Below are 21467 nucleotides of genomic sequence, written 5' to 3'. Positions count from 1 at the left end.
GAACTTAGCAAGTGCATCCTTGCTTGTTGAAGAGTTGAGATAGCCAAGACTTCACGATTATCTTTCAATTTCAGTGTAGCCTACCCTGAGCATCAGCATCAGGAGCATGATAACTAGTGATATCACATCACCTGGTATCTGCCTAGTCTCATTTTTTGAAATACGTTTGGATATTTGTTCAGTGTTTGTAGACCTTACAATGGTAATGCTGGAGAAAAGGGACGATTTCGTTTTCTTCATTTCAGGTGCAAGCTGGTCTGATCACTGTCAGTGTCATTGATAAACAATCAGACAACCAGATTGATTACTTTTCCCATTTTCTCTGGACTCTGTGTTTGTCTCCTGCAGCACCTTAAATGCAGAGACTCTCCAAGTTGCTGCTTGATACTAAATGTATAAGATGTTTGTCAGGGTCCCATGACAAAACATTACCTTTCCTGTGCAAATATTCTTGTTAGCACCATGCCATTGTAGATTCAAAAAGGAACAAAAGAGCTTTAATTAAAATATTTGATAGTATGGTTCTTTGAAGACAGTCTTAACTTGTTATTCTGTAATAATTAAGAGTGGAATTAAGTCTGTGTGCAGAAGGAGGAGATGCAAAGGATATTAATTTCTTTGTATTCTGATTAGCCCCCTGAAATATTTCAATAAAACCTTTACTCTAAACATCTCCTTTCATGATACTGTGTAAAAAAAAAAATAATAAAGAATGCATAAGGGACATAAAGGAATCCACCAATGATTGGAGACAGGATTTTCTTTACATTGTCTAATAGACTCGTTTATTATTGTAAGCTGGTAAAAAGAGACTTATGATTCGTGTTGAAGAAAGAGTTATTTGTGCTTGATACATTGAAGACACTGTTCAAAAGCAGTTTGTCCTTATAAAAGGATGACCCCTGTAGTAATTCTTAGGCAAGGAGGGACAAATTCAACCAACAAAAAGCACATCTCGCCCCGAGTTCCCCATGATTTCTCTACATATAGCAAAAAAATACACATCAGTAATTTATTTGAACATGCACATCAGTGAGTAGCACAGTTCCAGGCTACTCAGGAAACAAAAGGGAGAATATCAGCATTACCTAAATAAAAAAGAGAGGTGAATTACACCATTTTAATTGTCTTTAAAACACGGATAGGAGGAGCAATTAAAATAGCGCCCTAAATAGTACTAGCTAATGTAGATTACATAAGTATACAATATGATTCAACTCAGAGTGCTCTGATAAGCATAAACCACCAGTCCTAGAAAACAAGGCCCAGATCAACTGCTGAGAAAATGTTAGATCCAGATGTAATAAAAGTTACTTTTATTTCAGTCCTGAATGCAAAACACAAGTCACATGTGAAGACAGCATTCTAAAAAAGGTGGCTCTGTTAAAGCAAGGAGGCCGTTTCCTTTTGCATTTTTATAACGTTGGAGTTCTCTTGCCGACATTTGCTTTCTCTACCCTTCCTCCCCTGAGCACTAATTTATTAAAAAAAAAAAAAAGAAGATTTCAAGGTGCAAGTTGTACATTCTTATCATTATACCGTTTCATCTCTTTCTGGAAGACAGTATTACAATCAGTATTACATGGTTAATTATTTTTCTCTGAATATCTGTTTCACATACATGTATTTCAAAATCAAAATGTTGATTGGGAAAAGAAATCTACCAACGAGAGAGTGACGCATCATACCCTTCCTATTGTGCTGTGTGTCTTTCCCATCCCTTCTCCCTTTCCCTGTAAAGAGCTGTAAAAAATTTAAGGCAGATGAGGTATATTGCTGAAGGAAAAAGTTATTTTTGAAAAAAAAACTCAAAAAAACTTTTATTCTGCCCTTCTACTCAAGAAAGACTACTCAACTATAAATCTAGTGCTAGAAAAAAGCAGGAAAGACACCGTTTGCATGTACCCTACTATGTCTTCTATTTCTAGAATGGCTTTTTGTTAATTTAATAGAAAAAATAAGCACCTTAAGCTATGAACAAGAAAAGAACTTCATTATTAGTGAGTCTAGAATCCAAACGGAATTAATAACACTCACTCAAACTCTTTCACTCATTCTCACAAAGGCCAATGCTACTGATTAGAATCGTAAAGTGCTGTACTTAGTATAAACACTTGTATACACTGCAGACACTGAAAAATAACCCTCAAGCACATTGTGTTATAGTTCCAAAAATATATTTACAGTCTATTACAAAGATTACAAATGGAAGTGTCTAGGTGACTGTATTATGCTAATTAAAATTATTTTACAGATTATTTTTCCTTAGGGACAAAAAACATTTTAGTGAAATTAAAATGATTTTTTCTAGTCAATCAAAAAATAAATTAAAATATCAAATAACACTGTACAGTGATTTAAAAGGAAAAAAAGGGGGTGGGGAGGGGCTTGGGAAGCAATCAGTTTGAGTTTTTCTATAGCCATCTTTGGTCCTAAATGTGGGAAAACACATTATGTAGCACTGAAAATACCTGTTCTTTTGTGATGCTCTGCAAGTAAAATAGAAAAATATAGTGCATTTTCAATGTATTCAGAGCCCACTACAGAGAAATGTGTGTACAAAACAAGACAGTATAAATAAAATTTACAAGTTTTACAAAGGAACATTTACAGGTTTTGTTTCTGTTATTTGTTTGTTTGTGGGTGCCCACATTATCAAACAAGACCAATTATGACCGATCCCTGGGATCTTTCTCTATTAAAATAATTATTATAAACAGCCCAATTCTCTTTGGAAATACAACAGTTCAATTCTGGGGTAGTTCATGATTTTCATAACTTTTGAAAGCATTACTCACAATAGGTATACATTCCTGAAATATCTATAAAGACACATTTAATTATTGCTTATGAAATTCTAACACAGTAATCAAATAACATGGTTTAATAAATAAAGCTTAAAAAAAAGCCAGATCCTTCACCTCTTCCTGACGTGGTAAAAAGAGTTCTTTCATTAAACAAACTTCTCACATCAGCGTTCACAAATAAAAATACTTTTTTTTTTTTAAACTGCAATGGTGATATTCTGTGCAGCAAATTTGTTTTTGAAAGGTGAAAATTGTGAACTGCCCCTTTTATCATGCTTCAGAGTTCTAACATAAAACTTAATTCTTCCCTTTAATGTTTGGACTGCATTAAACAGAATAGGATATAAAATATATGCCACTATTTCTCCCAAATTCCTAAATGTTTTGATATTGAAAAAATCGTGATGTGCTCAGATTAAATTTTAGATAACACTGGATAGTTCTTGCTTTCAGAGATTTGCCTTCACCAACATTCTTTAGATGAAGTGCCTTATCTTTTTTTATATAATCATAAACCTACAATTTGAGTGTTTATTAAATTCTGTCTAGTAAAATCACTCTATAAACAATCTGTTAAAAGTGCCTTATAGTATTTATGGATCATTATTGCTATTTTCATTGAAAAGATAGTGTTGTCAAATCTTTACAAAAAAATTTCTTTTTAAAAAATATCAGAGCGCTTGGCAACTTGCATTTTCTCAACTACCTGCCAATTAGCAAACAATATCAAAACAGCACTGATTAAACCAAATTAAATGACATAAAAGGGATACCAATGTTCTGGCAGAGATGTATCTTCAATCATGCTATTTCTTTTTAAATTTGAGATTTTTTTCAAAGGTACCCAGTGTAGTAATGTGTCATAGATTAACACTAAAAAGGTCCAAGCTATAAACAATTTTCTAAAAGAAAGTCCTTATGAAGAATAAACACAAATGATTTTAAAAAGGAATAGTCTGAAATCACATATTTAAGGAAAATATTTCATTGATTTTAACAATAAGATCATGATTTTATTTGACAAATATATTCTTTCTTAAATTCTTTATGTACATTTTAAAAAGTCTATCAGATAAAAAGGAGGTTAGAGAGCTCAAGGTGTTTGGATGTTTTTCAGGTAGTACTTTGTTTATTGTCACTGCTGTTTTCCTGGCCACCGGTGGTGGATCCTAAATTCCCTTTTTATATATTCTGGTGGCACTTAGGAGTTCAAGTCTATAGGTGCTTCTTAAATCTTCACTTCACTGTAGGAAGGACCCAGGACATCAACTGTCTGCTAGCAGCATTCTATGCATATACTGAAGGCCAGTACTGTTCTCTTGTGGTCCATAATCTCCCTCATAAGGGAGAAACGCTTATCACACTTGGATGCCAGTTCCATGTAAATGGAGCATTTGCGCTCTCATAGTCTGAATGCTGCTCATGATTTTCTTCTGATGGCCCACCAGTGTGATCCCTAAACTCATCACATCCCTGAAAAAGACAAATGCATTTTATTGTTAGTTATCATACAAATATTTTATTTCATACTCAACTGTCATTAACTTTTTAATTAATCTGTTTATCTTAGGGGAACAGGATCTTATCTTAGAGTTCTTGGATATTAGGATTCTATTCCTTCACTGAGTTGGATTGGCAACCTGCATCCACATTCTCCTTTGTAAAAATCTACTGCTCAGGTGCTCAATGTGTCAATGATAAGTTATTTTTAAACTGATTTGACCTTTTATATAAGAAATTATCTTCTATACAGTTTTAATTCTGGGTTGTTTTTTTTTTTTTTACTACGAGTCTGTAGTACTCTTTGGAATAAAAGAGAACAAAATTAACAAAAAAAAACCAAAAAAGTGTCATTCTGATTAAATAGATATTCCCTAAGGTTCTGGCTGTGGATGTCTCAAATACAAGGTGATCCAACATCAGTAAAATCAAATTGATGACAGAAAAGTAGAATTTTACAATTCTTGAACTGAAAGAAACTTAGGGACCATAAAGTTCAACCCTTCACTTTCAATACAAGGAAACTGAGGTCCCACAACAAATTCAAGGTAGAGCTGGGACAAGGATATTTTTCTAAATTCTCTGTCCTTATTTCAAGTCTTTATAGAATAATATAAGGCAAAAGTTTCTTTTCTAGTATCCTATATTCCATTTCTCAGAGCCTCTTGGGATGGTATCTCTGTGTGTGTGTGTGTGTGTGTGTGTGTGTGTGTGTGTGTGTATATATATCTCAACATTTTTCTTCTTGTTGTGCATAAGCATATATGTATACACACTTAATATTGTACACAAATAGGGCCATATTGTGTAAATTGTTCTGTAACTTGTGGTTTTCACATTATAACATATTTTGGCAGCTTTCAAAAGAAAAGAGAGTATCAGAGTCCTAAAGTTATTATTAACTTAAGGTAAAGTTATATGTATATGTGTGCTCAGTCATGTCTGACTCTTGTGACCCCATGGACTGTAGCCCACCAGGCTTCTCTCCCCATGGGATTTTCCAGGCAAGAATACTGGAGTGGGTTGTCATTTCCTACTCCAGGGTATCTTCCTGACCCAGGGAACCCACGTTTCCTGCATTTCAGGCAGATTCTTTACTGCTGAGCCATAAGGTAAGGTTAGGAAATATTATTTGAAATGTAGTATTCTTAAGCCTATGTGAAGTTTAAAATGTTTAATTGTTAAAATAGGATACAGTATGAATGGAAACATTTCTTGGCTCTAGCAGATCAAGAATCATCAATGATCAAGCAAAGTATTATCTGAGTTTAATTAGCATGTTGTAATTCTGAGCATATTATTGCTTGTATTCTTACTTTAGTTCAATCATTTGACTACATTTTGGGAAAAATATTCCTTGAAGTGTACAATACCTGTGTTTGATAGTTTAAATTTGCCATAAGCCAGCTGTATCTGTGTATGGACTGTGTTACAGACCTCTCCTACTAGGCCAAATGACTGAGCTTAGGTATCTACAAGTAGTTAAAATACAGCAACAGTAGAATACTATGGTATTTCCTAGCCGTGGTCTAATAAGACTCTGAGAAGCACGGTTTTTCAGGGGAGTAGACTGCTTTGGAGAGACAGGTGTAAATATATCAGCTCTGCCCACGTGGTGCTTAGCAGAAAACCAACTAAGAGAGCAGGCACATGCCAAAATTCATGTATGTGCCATTTCCTAACATGCCAGGAAAGACTACGTAATTGCTGGCTTTCTTCTTATGTGAAAAAATGTGAAATACTTCTCACACAACAGACCATAAATAGCATCCCACTAATAGAACCTTCATAACTGTGTTTCAAACACATTTTCAAACACACTGACTGAGAGGAACTGCATTGCCCATGAGAGTTATGCTGTAGCCAAGGTAGTTGAGGTCCAGAGATACTAAATGTATTTCTACATAATCAGTGATGGGGCCAGAAAGAAAAATTTAGTTCTTTTTACTTCCAGTTCATAGCAATTAAAAATTTTTTTTAATCAAGTCATTCTTCAGGTTAAACAAATGAGTCAATCAATCACATAACTTTCAAAGCTTAAGTTAAATTCTTATTATGGTTAATTGAATTAAGCTTCCTTGAACTTCTCAGAAAGTGATCATACTGAATTTCACAAAGTATTTAGATAATGAAACTTTGAGATTTTTTAATGTTTGATACAAACATGGTGAAAAAGATTCTCTTTTGCAATGGAGAAAATTTCCCCAGTGACTAGGAATCTAAATAATAAAAGAGGAAGTCTCACTGGTTGATGTGCAGAATACTGACTATGGACACAAATTAGACACCACTTACTACTGAGCCAGTTTAGGGCAAATATTTAAATTCTCGGAGCCTTAGCCTTGTTGTGTGCAAAACTATTGACTTAATAAAATTATTGCCATGAAGGTTGAAAAAGATAACATGTGTTCAGAAGTCTGATTAGCAAAATGCCTGGGACATGGTAGGCACTTAGATAATTTTCTTCCTGCTTTTTGGGTTCATATGTCTTTAATAGATGGACGATGACCTAATGTATAATGCTTGAATTGACCTGATACATTCTCAAGTATAATTTTAGAAGTTGAAGCTTACTCAATAGTCATCCTGGCCACTGATTCAAGGGAGTTGTAGCCGGCTGCTGTGAAGTTATCTTTATATCTTTCCATCTTAATAGCTTGTAGCCATTCTCCAACTGAACAGAAGGTAGTAAAGTCAGGAGTGTTTTGATCCAAAAGAGGGCTTATTGGCCTGGGTGAGAATAAAACAGGAAAGCAAATTTTTCCATGAACTACTAAAGAAATCATGTCTTGGCCCCCAGAAAAATAAGGATATACTAAATAAAATTACATATTTTAATTGATGTTACAGTAACAAATAAACAGATATGCTAATAGAAATCTAATGTGTAAAGATTGGCCAATAACTACAAACTCCAAAGGGCTAAGCAACAAAGTCTTACTGTATAGCACAGGGAACTATATTCAATATCCTGTGATAAATCATAATGGAAAGGAATATGAAAAAGAATGAATAAACATGTATAACTGAGTCACTTTGCTATAAGGCAGAAATGAACACAACATTGTAAATGAACTATACTTCAGTGAAATAAATTAAAAAAAAATACTACTAACTCCAAAATTTCTATTTTCTTTAGATATGATGACTAGCAGATAGTATCTTCCATGTATTTTTCAAAGTACAGCCAGTGATATTTGTAACTAGTAAATATTTGTTAATCTGCTTCTCTGAAACTAACTGGGAGTAAAGAAAACACAGATTTTCTCCGAGGGTGCTTTTGAGAACATAATGCATCCACTGTACTAATGGGACCCTCGTAAGCACCTTGTGAGTTCATGCTCCTTCATAAGGGCTTGACTACACTACAGATACAGTGCAACAGGTCTGCTTGACAACTGGAGCTGCTGCTGCTGCTAAGTCGCTTCAGTCGTGTCCGACTCTGTGTGACCCCATAGACGGCAGCCCACCAGGCTCCGCTGTCCCTGGGATTCTCCAGGCAAGAATACTGGAGTGGGTTGCCATTTCCTTCTCCAGTGCATGAAAGTGAAAAGTGAAAGTGAAGTCACTCAGTTGTGTCGGACTCTTAGTGACCCCATGGACTGTAGCCTACCAGGCTCCTCCGTCCATGGGATTGTCCAGGCAAGAGTACTGGAGTGGGTCGCCATTGCCTTCTCCAACAACTGGAGCTGAATAACTACTAATCTATATTACCATGGAGCAAGCCAAGTGTGAAACATAAATGGGGTTGTTAGGCTCTTTTTAATGTGCATATGTATTGAATTACCTTTATAAACTTTAACTTCATGGAATCATTTTACTACGAAACTTTTTGAAATCAAACAATCCAACAGATAATATGGATATAATAATAACAATCATAACAAATCTAAGGCAACAGGAATAAAAATACATGTAATAGCAACGGTTTGAAAATGTAAAATGCCATTAATCACACACATCCAGTTGAGAAATTTTTCTAAAATGATGACCAGTGATATTGACTCTAAATTTTTCAAAAGGCAATAATAATTAATAGGTCTCTTTCAGATTGATTTAACTAAGGTAAGCCATCTGAAAAGAAAAAAAAATAACTTCTATTAAAATAAAAAATTTAATATGAATTTGAATAATTTAACACAAATGTCAATATGCTTTGGGGGTCGAGCTGTGGAGATAAATGGTTCATGTGAATATTTGAATTTCTCCCAGATTTCATTTCCTGAGCTATTTCTTACCTACTACATGTTCCCAGGGGTGTCTTCAGACTATTTGGGTTTCGAATCATTTTGTCTAGAATTCCAACTATCTGTTCAAACTTTGGCCTTTCAGCACGTTCCTTCTGCCAACAATCCAGCATCAGCTGGTGAAGACCGGCTGGGCAGTCCATGGGTGCTGGAAGACGATAACCTTCTTCTATTGCCTTTATAACCTAATAGCCAAAATGATATTAAAATATTACTCACTGAGGTTCAACTAGAATAAAATGAACTGCCCAGGAGGCAAAGTGATTTATCCAGATAAGAGTAAAGCACACTGCTATGTGAAAGACTTACTTTTTTTTTCCTAAAACATCCATGAATATTAAGCATGTTATTAAGGGGTGCATGAAGCTCAGGGTATGATGACATTTCCTAGTTAATTCAGCAATAGGGAGCAGCAATTAAGTTCACCCAGGGTGCAACAGATGGAAAATTTTTTAATGTCATCCCAGAGGTTTTCAAAAGGGAAGATGTTATGGAATGATTTTATTGTATATAGCTGTGCATGTACATATTTTTCCGTACATTTATGAATTCCTCAAGTTGTAAAAAGAAGTTCTGAGTTACCCAGAAGTAGTCCTGCCCTGAAAGTTTCACTTTCTGCAGAGTTCAAATGATATTATTTCAACAAGACATCCAAATATGTGAATGTACTATGACAGAAAATGCTCCAAGCACACTATTGTTTTAAATAATATGAAGCTCATACACTTATGGAGTGTATAGTGTTACAAGATACAGTTTTGTTCTAGAACTGATTTGTATTGTTCATAAAGCTATTGGATCACTTCTCAACTCTGAGTCCAGTGTCCTCAAACAGGTAGACTGAAATCACCCTTGGGGCGTGGAGGAGAGAAAGGGTTATACCAGGAAATAGGGAACGGTTACAAATCCGAATTTGCCCACTCAGAGAGCCTGGCTGTTCAACTTCATCAGCACATTACTGTCTATTTATACCTAATAACAGCTTAAGAAGCTTTGAATGGTAGTACAAAATAAGCCTTCATAAACATTGTGCATGGCAATTCAAAAAATATTTATTTAGACTTGGGTTTTTTGTTTACATGAAAAGCAAAAGTAGATTTTAAAATCAGAAATTGTTACAAATCTGAGCAGCACAGGGAAAATAATAGCAAGGCAAAAAGAAAAATAAAAACAAAATAAGGACTTGTAAAAAATCAAAATATTATTCAAGGGGGATTAACAAATCCTTCAATACTAACATAAGAGTAGTAGAAATGTAGGGAAAAAAAAATGACTCTGAAAAAAAAAAAAGAGGTAACCCTGAGTTTTTGAAGAAAATAGGACTAAAGTAGGCAGAAAAAAGCTGGCTTTAAGAAATGTTGATGAACTTATTGTTTGCAGGGAAATATATCCTTCAGATGCTTGCTGACATTCAAAAATAGCACATTTAAATACAAGAGGTTGTAGGATGGAATAAGCAAAGTAGCTAGCATCAACAATTTTTCGAGAAAATCCTTAGTATAATAACCACAGTGTTCACTTTTCTTTAAGGGAAATTTATACATGCAAATTGATGAAGTTTAAAAGTTAAAGAGATAAACTTAATTATAGTAATTTTTGAAAGTTTTCATAAATATAAAATCCTCAGCCCAAATTCTCCTCTGGTCACTAGGTGGTAGGTCCACCAGTTTACTAGACATCTTCCCTTAGACTTTCCATAGTAACCTCATACTTTATTTAAAATTGATTTTTTTTTAAACCTTTTCCCCAAAGCTCTTAGTCTTTCAATTAATGACATTTCTAGTCATCCCAGTCGGAAAAGCTGACATGAGAACAATCTAGACTTTCTTATATGTATAGCCAATTAGTGACCACTTTCTAATACTGCTTCCTAAATACAATATATTCAAATGATAGAAGCATTTTTTTTCATATATGTATACGGATCTCTCTGCAACCTTTTGGGGGTTCCTTGGTGGCTCAGTGGTAAAGAATCTGCCTGCAGGAGACACGGGTTCGATCCCTGGGTCAGGAAGATCCCCTGGAGAAGGAAATGGCCACCCACTCCATTTCTCTTGACTGGAGAAGAATCCCATGGACAGAGGAGCCTGGTGGCCTACAGTCCATGGAGTCTCAATGAATCGGACACTACTTGGCAACTAAACAACAACAACAATATGTATCTTGTACAGTGCTGTAATTGGAAATCGCTTTATTCAGAAAATTAGGTTAGTGGGTTAGTGTAAATTAATTCTGCTTATGTATTTTTGTTTTAAATATGATTTACCCTAAAGATTATTATTAATTTTGCAAACAGCAATTTTTAAAATGTTACCTTATATTTGTTTCACTAAATTGGTATTGGAGGGATAGGAGGAAGTATCATAGAAAATACCACAAATGTAATAGATTAAAATAGAACATACAGAAAAAATATACATATGTATATATGTGTATATATATATATATTCTTATAGCAATGGAGCCATTATCCCATAGTTTTGTGGTGGTCTTTACAAAATCTCACATTATGGGATTTTTCCTTCAGTGCTTTATTTTGAATAAAAGCTATGGAGAAAACACCTTGGCCTTTAGTCACTTTAATCAGTATTGATACTGAATGCTAATGAAAGTCATATGACTGAATTTAAAATTTTTCCGGTTTATGACTCTATAACCACAAATGTTGGATATCATTGCAAAAATTCCTGTAAATATCCTTTTAAAAAGCACACTAGAAAACATACACACATGGGAACTCCGCAAAGATCACAAATATTTAACTGTAGGAGGAATTCAATTAAAAAAAAAAACTTTTAAATGCAAAAGAATTTCATGTGGCTTTGTATAACACTCCAGGGACATCACTGTTCTAGGATTCAAAACTGCACTATGTTAAACAAGTTAGATAAAAGTAAAAATAATGTGCTTTGGAAAGCTGGATTAAGTTATTTAAACAGTGGCTCAAGTTGTGAATAAGTAAATAACTAGCAAAACTTTATATATTTAAAATAACCAAATAACAAACAACTGGGGGGGGGGCATTTTTTTTTTAACTGGGAAAAGAGTGGCTTTCCTCATATTTGAGGTTGCTTGTATTTGAATATATACAGTATTTTTCTGAATTGACAGGACTTTATCCCCAGACTCATAAGATTGGGACAGTGTTTATCATTTTCTACCATCCCTTATTCCCCAGTTGTAGATTTTGCTCAGAAGTCCTGAAAAGAACAATGCAAGTAGAAAAATCTTTCCTTTCTAATTTCCCTCTAAATAATCTTTTAAAAGTACATCTAAACCTTACCATGATTCTTCTAACATAATACTCTTCAATAGCTCTCCAGTTAGAATTCTTTGGCTTTGAGCACAATATAGTCTTAAAACCTTTGTGCCAATGAATAATGCAGAGTACTATTAAATAACTTACAGGAATGAAAGAGTTAATGAGCTCCTGTAGTTATTCTACTGCATTACAGAAATTTGACAGTGCCTATTATTATAACAGAGAACATTTATCAATACAAAATGAAACTTCTAGCTCTCAAAAACACAGTGGTTTACACATTTTTAAAGGAGCAGCAGCAAAATAGCACACTTAAAATAAGAGATGCTCTCAATTGGCAATAGATTTAGGGACCCTAAAGTTCCCATTAACAATCATGCTCCTACCTACAGAGGCACCAGAGATGCATGCTGGGAACCTTGGCCTCTATACAGCATGTTGTTGCTGTAGAGTCAGTTAGCTGTATCTGACTCTTTTGAGACCCCACAGACTGTAGCCTGTCAAGCTTTTCTGTCCATGGGATTTCCCAGGCAAGAATACTGGATTGGGTTGCCATTGCCATTTCCTTCTCCAGGGGATTTTCCTGACTCAGAGATCGAACCCATGTCTCCTGCATTGGAAGGCAGATTCTTTACCGAGGAACCAGTGGGAAAGCAGTTTTGTCATAATTCAAGGCAAACCTCTTGAAGATAAACCCACCTCATGGGATGATGATTCAGGCAGGACTGAGCTTTGAGGCTCTGCAGGTTTTATTTGGTTAGCCTGCCAGAAAACCAACTTATCTTTTAAGGATACAAGAATCATAGTAAATATTTATTGAATACTTACTATCTGATTAGCACTGTTTTAATTATCTCATTCAATCTTTACAGAAACCTTATTAGGCAAGTATGATTACATTGATTCCAGAGACAAAGAATTAGAGGTGCTGAGAATTTAAGCACAGAAAACATCATAGAGCTGTTAGTAGAAGGGACAGAATTTGACATAGGCTGTCTGACCAGAGCCGATGCTGTTAAGAGCTGCTTATATTTCCAACTGGGAAAACAAAAAGTGCACTGTTGCAAACAGTTACATATTCTCAGAAACAGCAAAAAACACACACTAAGATCCCTGATTCTACACTTCTTTAAGCATTATATAATTATCCATAAGATTCATTTGAAATAACTTTTTTGTAAAATTACTAGAACCCCCTTGGATTTGTCTGTCTATATTTAGTCTTAGTATTCTAATAAGAGTCAAAGAACAAAAGAAACACATTGACAGCAATTTCTAATTCTAGATCATTCCTAGAAGAATATGAAGTGACCAGGGTAAATGACATTGTAAGGGAACACTGAGATCCATCAGGGGATACTTCTTCACTACAGATGTAAAGAAATACTTGGAAAACAAACTCATTTGCTTGCCGAGATGTAGTTCAGTATTATTACTAAAATATAACCATTACAATTAAGGGAAAAAGGAGCATGGACCCCATGATAACCCCATGATAAAGGGAATGTAATAACTCAAAATATGATATAACATGATTGGCTTCTGTCCTCCTGTTGTGCCAATTTTCATCTCATTAACCTTATAATAACATGACCCATATTTTATGCAATTAAATATTTGGACCCCACATACAGAATTATGACAAAGTTTTACCAAAAAATCTAAACTTCTTTTCTATCATAATATAAAACAAATCAAAGTAATAAATCAGTCATAACTTTTAAAAGGAAAAGTTGAGGGCTCACAATTTAGTTGAGAATAAATTTAGTTATAAGCATATTATGTTTTCAAAGCTTTTAAATGTCTTTTCATGGACCATTTTAAGGAATTACCTTTATGTCTCCTATCTTTATGAAAGCTTAATCTTTTGTTATCCTTATGACTACCTACTAGTAAAACTAATGGTGTATTGGCTTACCTTGAAATAAGAAGAAACAACTTTGTGGAATATGATAAACAGAAAAAGAAAAAGTAATCTATAGAATTCTTATTCTTATTTTAAAATTTCATAATTTGACTATGAAAATTACATTTGGACTAACTAAGACATAAAAATGAAGTGAAAGTCACTCAATCCTGTCCAACTCTTTGCGACCCCATGGACTATACAGTCCAAGAAATTCTCCAGGCCAGAATACTGGAGTGGGTAGACATTCCCGTTTCCAGGGGACCTTCCCAACCCAGGGATTGGACCAAGATCTCCTGCATTGCAGGCAGATTCTTTACCAGCTGAGCTACCAGGGAAGCCCATGTGAATTAAGACATAAATTCAATTAAAAGCTTCTGTGAACACCAAGTGTAAGTATTTCCAATTTGTGTGCTACTTTTTAGATTTGACTGCATTTATACACATATGGTTGCTCTTTGAAAAGTCATTAATGAAAAGGGCTAACCACCTAGAGATTTTAAAGAAGAATGAAAGCTGGAAATGTATGGGAGATCCTGCTCTCTTGGCTTTAATTGCAAATGCCTAGATTCTAACTGTTTCTATTGCAGTTAAAACTCATGGACATTATGGGCACGTGAAAAATGAGCAGTAATCCTGTGATAAATCTATATGGGTGTAGGTATCCTCATACATAAGCATATCATTTTTTCCCGAGATGGTCTTGCTCATTCCCCTGTGTAGATTGTGGTCAAAGCCCCCTGGCAACTGTCTACCTCGTTGATTTTACAATACAGTCGCCCTCCATATCCTGAGACTCTGCATCTTCAGATTCTGCATCCATGGGTAAAAATCCTCAAAAATAAAAAGGAAAATCAGAACATTCCAGAAAGCAAAACTTGAATCTGCTACATGTCAGTTACTACTAGTACCGTATTTACACTGTATTTATACCTATTTACATAATACTTATATTGTATTAGGCATCGTAAGTAATCTGGAGATAATTCAAAGTATACAGGAGGGTGTTCACAAGTTTAGTGCAAAAACAATGTCATTTTATATAAGGGACTTGAGTATTCACAGATTTTAGTGTCTGCCAGGGTCCTGGATCCAATGCCCTATAGATACTAAGGGACTGCATGCTCAGTCGCTTTATTTATGTCAGACACTCTGTGACCCCATGGACTGTAGCCTGCCGGGCTCCTCTGTCTGCACTCATTCCCTCCTCCAGGGGATCTTCCCTACCCAGGGATTGAACCCATATCTCTTGCATCCCCTGCATTGGCAGGTGGATTCTTTACCACTAGTGTCACCTGGGAAGCCCCCTACTAATAAGGAGCACCCTTTTTTGATTTCTTCAGAGTAACCACAGAAACCTCACTTCATTTAGTTTTCAGCCTGGAGTTTTGTGGAGTTCCTGACAAACTTAACTATCAACTTAGATCTTGATTTCATCTTGTTTCACATGTCTTAATAAAAATTGCTTATAATCCAAGGTATTTGAAAATTTGAGGGTTTTATAAAATTCTTGACCAATTTCTAGCAACTAAATTTAAATCATATAAAGTGATTTGATTCTCTCAATCTAATCTTTAAAATATTAATATCTCTGAAGATCTGATAAAAGCATAATTTTCAGAAAAATAAAATATAGTCACATAAACAGAGGATTTCCAGAGACAGCAGGGAGCTGGTAGATATTTTAAGTCTCTCCACGGTCTCCTACCTGGAGACTCCAAGTAAAAAAGCTTTCTCTAGAGAATTATTTTTACTACAGTGGAATTCGTTATTTTAAATTCCAGTTTTTTTCACCATTTGTATATTGAAAATGAAATGTATAACTGCTCAAATAGCAGTTTAACATAAGTATAAAATAATGAATATTATCCTTTAAGAAGAATGTTAATATCAATGTCACTATAAAACCTGAACTGTGTAGGTAATCTCTTGCATTTAAACTTAGTAATTTAATAATTCAGACCTCTGCAATTGAAAAAAAAGAAGAAAGATGGTGCTTAATGTTCTAGGTCAGAATTAAACACTGTGCTCTTAAAATTTCATTTGATCAGTAAAAATACTAACACTTGACAGACAAAACATATATTTATGATATTTAATTTTCAAGAAAAACAAATGGGAATTCTAAAAACTAAAATAGAAGATATTTATTTTTTTTCTCAACCATTTCTATTATTTGTTTTTAGAAGTTAAGTGAACTTCAAATTTAAAGTTATCTTATATTCCTGTCATTCCTTTACGTTTGAATCTAGTACAGAAGGAAGGTGTCAAAAGAAATGAAACTCTACTGAGTGTCTAGGGAATGTAAATATTTCTCTTTCTCTGCCCCAAGGATTTGTTTGCCCACATTTTGACAGTCCATGAAATCTTTGACACTGAGACCTGTCAAATATTAACAACTTTGCCTCTGCCAAACGGACTCATCATTCAGACTTTTATCTTCAAAAAACCAAAACCAAAAAAAAAAAAAGAAACCCCCAGTAAAAAAGTTATGTCATTGTTCAATTCAAAATAGTAAATGATTTTTTCAAACCCCTCCTTCTTTTGGCTGTGAATTTTTTAGTCAATGCAGAAATACATTTAAAAAAGTACTGAAAATCACCTTTCCAACAAACAATCTGATTTTAGTTGTCTAAAAATAACTTACTAGTTTTAAGAAACAGGAACTTGACAGGGAAAATTCTAAAATAAAAAACAAAGATACTAACTTTATATAACAATGATTATGATCTATTTTTGAAAAAATAACTCAGTTTTAACTTTAGTCAGCTTTTATTGTTATGCATGTTTATAATATCTCAAGAATTCAGTACTCCAAACTGGTTTGCTTGTCACATGCTTCTTCTTAATGGTAATATAGACTTTCTTTAAGCACCACTTATTTTTTTTTTACTCTGTTCTTCAAGATCATGCATGTTTACCATTTCCAAACTCCTTAAAACACTTTTCATCAATTCACCCCAACCTCATCTTCATTTCAGGGACTTCCCAGGAGGAGCTCGATGTAAAGAACCTGCCTGAAAATGCAGGAGACTTGAGAGACACAGGTTCAATCTCTGGATTGGGAAGATCCCCTGGAGGAGGGCATGGCAACCCACTCCGGTATTCTTGCCTGGAGAATCCCATGGACAGAGTTCATAGGGTCGCAGAGTTGGACATGACTGAAGCGACTTAGCACACACATAAAATCTTCATTTCAGATCACTAATAATATATGTATCTCTGTTAGAGGAGAGTAACTCTACTTAGTTGGCCTACATACACTTCACTAAGCCTCTGTTTCTGCATTTTCCAAAGTGTTCCGTTGGTGAATTCTCTCCTCAGCTAAGAACCAAGGTCTTCTCCATATTTCTAGTTCAGTGCAGGGTACCTCCCTAGATTTTACACTTAACTCTACTTTTATCTAAATTTCACTCACATTTCCAATAAAGGCATATGAATCTGACAGTATTTGTAAGTTTTTGCCTTACAAAAATGTTAATTTTATAAAATTCAACTTATAAAAGTAAATATTTAGTTGCCCTTATGCTATTGTTGTTGTGTTAGTCACTCATTCGTGTCCAACTCTTTGTGACCCCATGGACTGTAGCCTGCCAGGCTCCTCTGTCCCTGGGATTCTCAAGGCAAGAATACTGGAGTGGGTTGCCATTCTCTTCATCAGGGGATCTTCCTGACTCAGGAATTGAACCCAGGTCTACCTGCATTGCAGGCAGATTCTTTACCATCTGAGACACCAGGGAAGCCCTTATGCAATATTGTTTTATAAATGGTCTCTTGGAGTGAGATGTACACACCCGAGAACTATCATCAGTTTCTTTTCTTAAAGGTTAACAATGTACTTGTTGCCTTAGTAACAGGATACACATTTTAATAAGTTGTATTTTTAAAAGAAATTTCCCAAGATATTCCCATTGTGATTATCTTCTAAAATATTTCTATGAAACACATATTGGTTGTTAAATTTAGGTTATCTCAGAAATTAAAACTTAACTAAATCAACCAACAACATAATTTAAACACATTTTATCAGGAAATTAAAAGCAAAAGAAAGATAAGCTTCAAAGACAAAACAGAACCCAGCCTTCCTTCTCTCCCCTCTGTAAATGAATCTTTTACTCAGGTGACTCTCCCACTACAGCTGTGCAAGCTCAGTATCATTACTTTTATTAAAGAAATATCCTTTTCCAGCTTCTATTATGTCCAGAGAATTTAAATGAAAAAGAAAAAGCAATTCTTCAAAATGAAGACAAAAGGAAATTAGTCGAACCACTAATTTACAGTAATTATTGTGGTAATTTGTGGTAATAATTGTGAAAACTCAGCAACCATGTATTTAGACCTGTAAAAGTTTCTTCTTATGAGCCATTACCTACACATTCCCATAAAATGAATATTAATGTATTAAATCCTTTTTGTTTAAGTAGTATAACACCTACATCTTGATTTGACATGTCCCAATAAGGTCTCTCTCCATAAGACATAACTTCCCACATCACTATTCCATAGCTCCATACGTCACTGGCTGATGTGAATTTCCGATATTGGATGGCTTCAGGTGCTGTCCACCTTACTGGAATTTTTCCACCCTGTATTAAAAGAAATTAAGATTTTAGGTATGTATAATGACATATAAATCATTTATAGTAGAACCATAAGGCTAAGCTAAATGCCTGTGTATTTGGTTGACAATTCATCAGTATTAGGTCTATTCATTTTGAATTTCTCCAAGTGTAGTTAAAGTTACTAACTTGCTTTTGAAATGTCATGGTTAAGTTTTCAATTCTAAGGCAAATCAATTATGGACTTACGTGGTTGTAGGGCCAGAGTCTAGTCAAAAAGACAATGACAAATCAGGTAAAGTAACTACTAAAATGGAAAGAAATATTGGAATAATAGTATACAAGTAAATACTCATATATTTTCCTTTTTTCTAATCTTGCAAACTTACAAGAATTAGCATAGTTAATATTTTCTTAAGATCTTGATTAAAAAGTGGGATTATATTTTTCTGCTACAACTATGACCGCTAGTAACCAAATGCTGCATATGTATATTATATATATAAGCATCCCAACATGAAATAAGCTATTGACATTCTTATCATTACTTCTCCTCTTAGTCTATATGAAGACTGTAAAAGCGATGATGATTCTTCCAAAAGGAAAAAAAGTCACAACAACAAAAGGTAGAGATTAATTTGCCTTTTTTCTCCTGTTTCGTTTTGTATTATTAAGCCCTGCTTTCTTGTAGGAAAATTGGCAGGAATATGAAGAGGTGCAGTAATAGACTTTTTCTTACAGTCGTTGTATAGACAGCTTCGGGATCGTCCTCTATAACCCGGGACAGGCCAAAATCTGACACTTTACAAACAAGATTGCTGTTGACAAGAATATTGCGAGCTGCAAGGTCCCTGTGAACATATCCCATATCAGCCAAATATCTCATTCCAGCAGCAATTCCTCTCAGCATTCCTACTAACTGAATGACTGTAAATTGCCCATCGTGTTTCTACAGGAAGACAAAAATGAAAGTCCAGTTAACCATACTTTGAAAAGAGAAAAAAATCACCATGAAAAATGTCTGCACATAAGTGATTTTCTGTCATATAAGAGGAATTACTACTTAATTTTCTACATACTATAGACATTTGTGAAAAACAACAGGTGCTGATTTACTTGATAGTCAAATAATATAAAATAGAGTTCTAGTAATAATTTATTTATATTGATATGTAACTGGTATTAATTAATAATAGCTTCAGAGCACGCAAATCCAAAAGTATATGCTAATTTTTAAGTCAAAGGTAGGGAAAGCGAAAGTGAAAGTCGCTCAGTCCTGTCCCACTCTTTGTTACCCCACAGACTATACAGTCCATGGAATTCTTCAGGCCAGGATACTGGAGTGGGTAGCCTTTTCCTTCTCCAGAGGATCTTCCCAACCCAGGGATTGAACCCAGGTCTCCCGCATTGCGGGCGGATTCTTTACCAGCTGAGCCACAAGGGAAGCCAAAGAATACTGGAGTGGGCAGCCTATCCCTTCTCCAGCGGAAACCCAGGAATCGAACCAGGGTCTCCTGCATTCCAGACAGATTCTTCACCAACTGAGCTGTCAGGGAAGCCCCAGAATAAAAGCACAGATCGTCAGGAAGTTAGGGAATGGAATATTAAAAAAAAAAAGTCCCTGACAGCTAATCATTTTACCCACTTGCTAAAAATTTACATAAATAGTCTAAAAATATATAAAAGGATGAAAACACATATATTAGATTTTTTTCTCCAAATGGTGAAAAAAGGAAGGGTGAAAAAATTTTTGAGTAAAAATGGAGAGAAATTAAAAGGTAGAAAGGGATTGTACCGGCTGACTGTTTTCATCTTCTACTTTTCATTGTTGTGCTATAGGTAGGAATATTACTTGCAACAAAGATTCTCTGAGGTAGATGTGCGAATAAATGGGATTGAGAACTCTTTGCAACCAACTGGCCACCATATATTTCTAACCTATTTTTAACCCACAGATTTCTCCAGTTGAATTCCAAATATGATGCAAGCCGACAGCGGTTTGAATAGACGAATTTGCTAAGTGATGCTTTCTCCTGGAAAGTTGACAGCTATGCATATTAACAAGACACAGCACGTCAAAATCCTCTAAATGCTTATTAATCTGAATTGAATGTTCCATTCTAGATCATGTATGATCTCTGCATGTTCTCTTCCTCTTACTCTTTTCTCTTCGCCCTTTGAAAAAAGGTTAACATCTTTTCATGTTCGTAGATGAAAAGTCTGAACATAAAAATATGTATGTTTTTACATTCAGAACTTATTACTTATAAAAATAACATACTTTAAAATGTTAATAATTCTTTAATTTAAGCTTGATTTTCACATAACACTATAGTAGAAATGGTTCCACAGAGCAGAGTCCTACCGACATTGAATGGTTATCTCACTTTTTCTCTGTATTACCTCTGTATTTCATTTATAATTGTAAATTTGAAAAAGTAAAATGCTACTCTACAACAAGTATTCCAATTACAGGGCTTCCAGTATCCTCAGTATTGGTGGTAATATATCAATGGAAACTATTTTCAAATGACATTATATTGCTTAAATGCTCAAAAAGATCTTTCTCAATCCAGTCTTAAGACTTTTTAAAGCTGCTTTTCAAAGACAATTTTGTGACCTGTTCAAGTTTCTACTGTTCACATTTTACACTGCAAAGAAAAGTTCAGGAAATTACATTGGTAACAGGTATAGTATATTTAGAATGGGAGAATAATTTTGTTACCTACCCTGAGAAATGCATCTAGGGCTCCATTTTCCATGAATTCTATTACAATCATGACTGGCTTCCCTAAAATTAAAAAATATATATACATATATATGGGGAAAAAAAAAGTGTTGCTTCCAAAGCTGTAATGTAAACTTCAGATTTATTCTGTTTCTCACCCCAGATAAAATATCTAGCGCTCTTCTGAAAGACTGACTGGGTGAGTGGCGAGTATTTCTAACATTTCTAGTGCTGCTGCTAAATGCAGAGTCATTAACTGTTTGTTTGGAACATAGTCATGATTGATAAAATTAAACAATAAAAGTCAATGTGTTCTTCTGACTCCTGTTTCGTGAACAAAACTCAGAGAAAATGACACTTTACAGAAAATGAAAAGACCAAACTGTACTACATTTATGACTTTTGAAGATAAATGAAAATATCTGTCACTCCATCTATCAAATTTATTCTTTAATTCT

General features: G+C 34.5%; 1 protein-coding gene across 7 annotated transcripts in view; it reads right to left on the bottom strand.

The window, feature by feature from the left end:
• Window positions 1-757: 757 nt before the first annotated feature.
• Window positions 758-21467, bottom strand: part of EPHA7 (EPH receptor A7) — a 198676-nt gene continuing 177966 nt past the window's right edge. For 6 of the 7 annotated variants that reach the window (XM_081524413.1, XM_081524414.1, XM_081524415.1 and 3 more), the window contains exons 12-17: window positions 21011-21072; window positions 19021-19230; window positions 18159-18308; window positions 8546-8739; window positions 6882-7037; window positions 758-4280 (exon numbers count right to left, since the gene is read on the bottom strand). In XM_081524413.1, the coding sequence (XP_081380539.1) occupies window positions 4166-4280; window positions 6882-7037; window positions 8546-8739; window positions 18159-18308; window positions 19021-19230; window positions 21011-21072 (887 nt within the window). In that variant the 3' untranslated portion in view covers window positions 758-4165. Of the gene's footprint in view, window positions 4281-6881; window positions 7038-8545; window positions 8740-18158; window positions 18309-18968; window positions 19231-21010; window positions 21073-21467 lie in introns of all 7 variants that reach the window. The other variant, XM_081524412.1, reaches the window with a different exon arrangement.

Source organism: Giraffa tippelskirchi, chromosome 9, assembly GCF_054371585.1.
Source record: "Giraffa tippelskirchi isolate mGirTip1 chromosome 9, T2T-mGirTip1v1.2.pri, whole genome shotgun sequence".
Classification (NCBI taxonomy): domain Eukaryota; kingdom Metazoa; phylum Chordata; class Mammalia; order Artiodactyla; family Giraffidae; genus Giraffa; species Giraffa tippelskirchi.
Note: the sequence above shows the minus strand (reverse complement) of the source record. Positions and strands in the feature narration are given on the sequence as shown.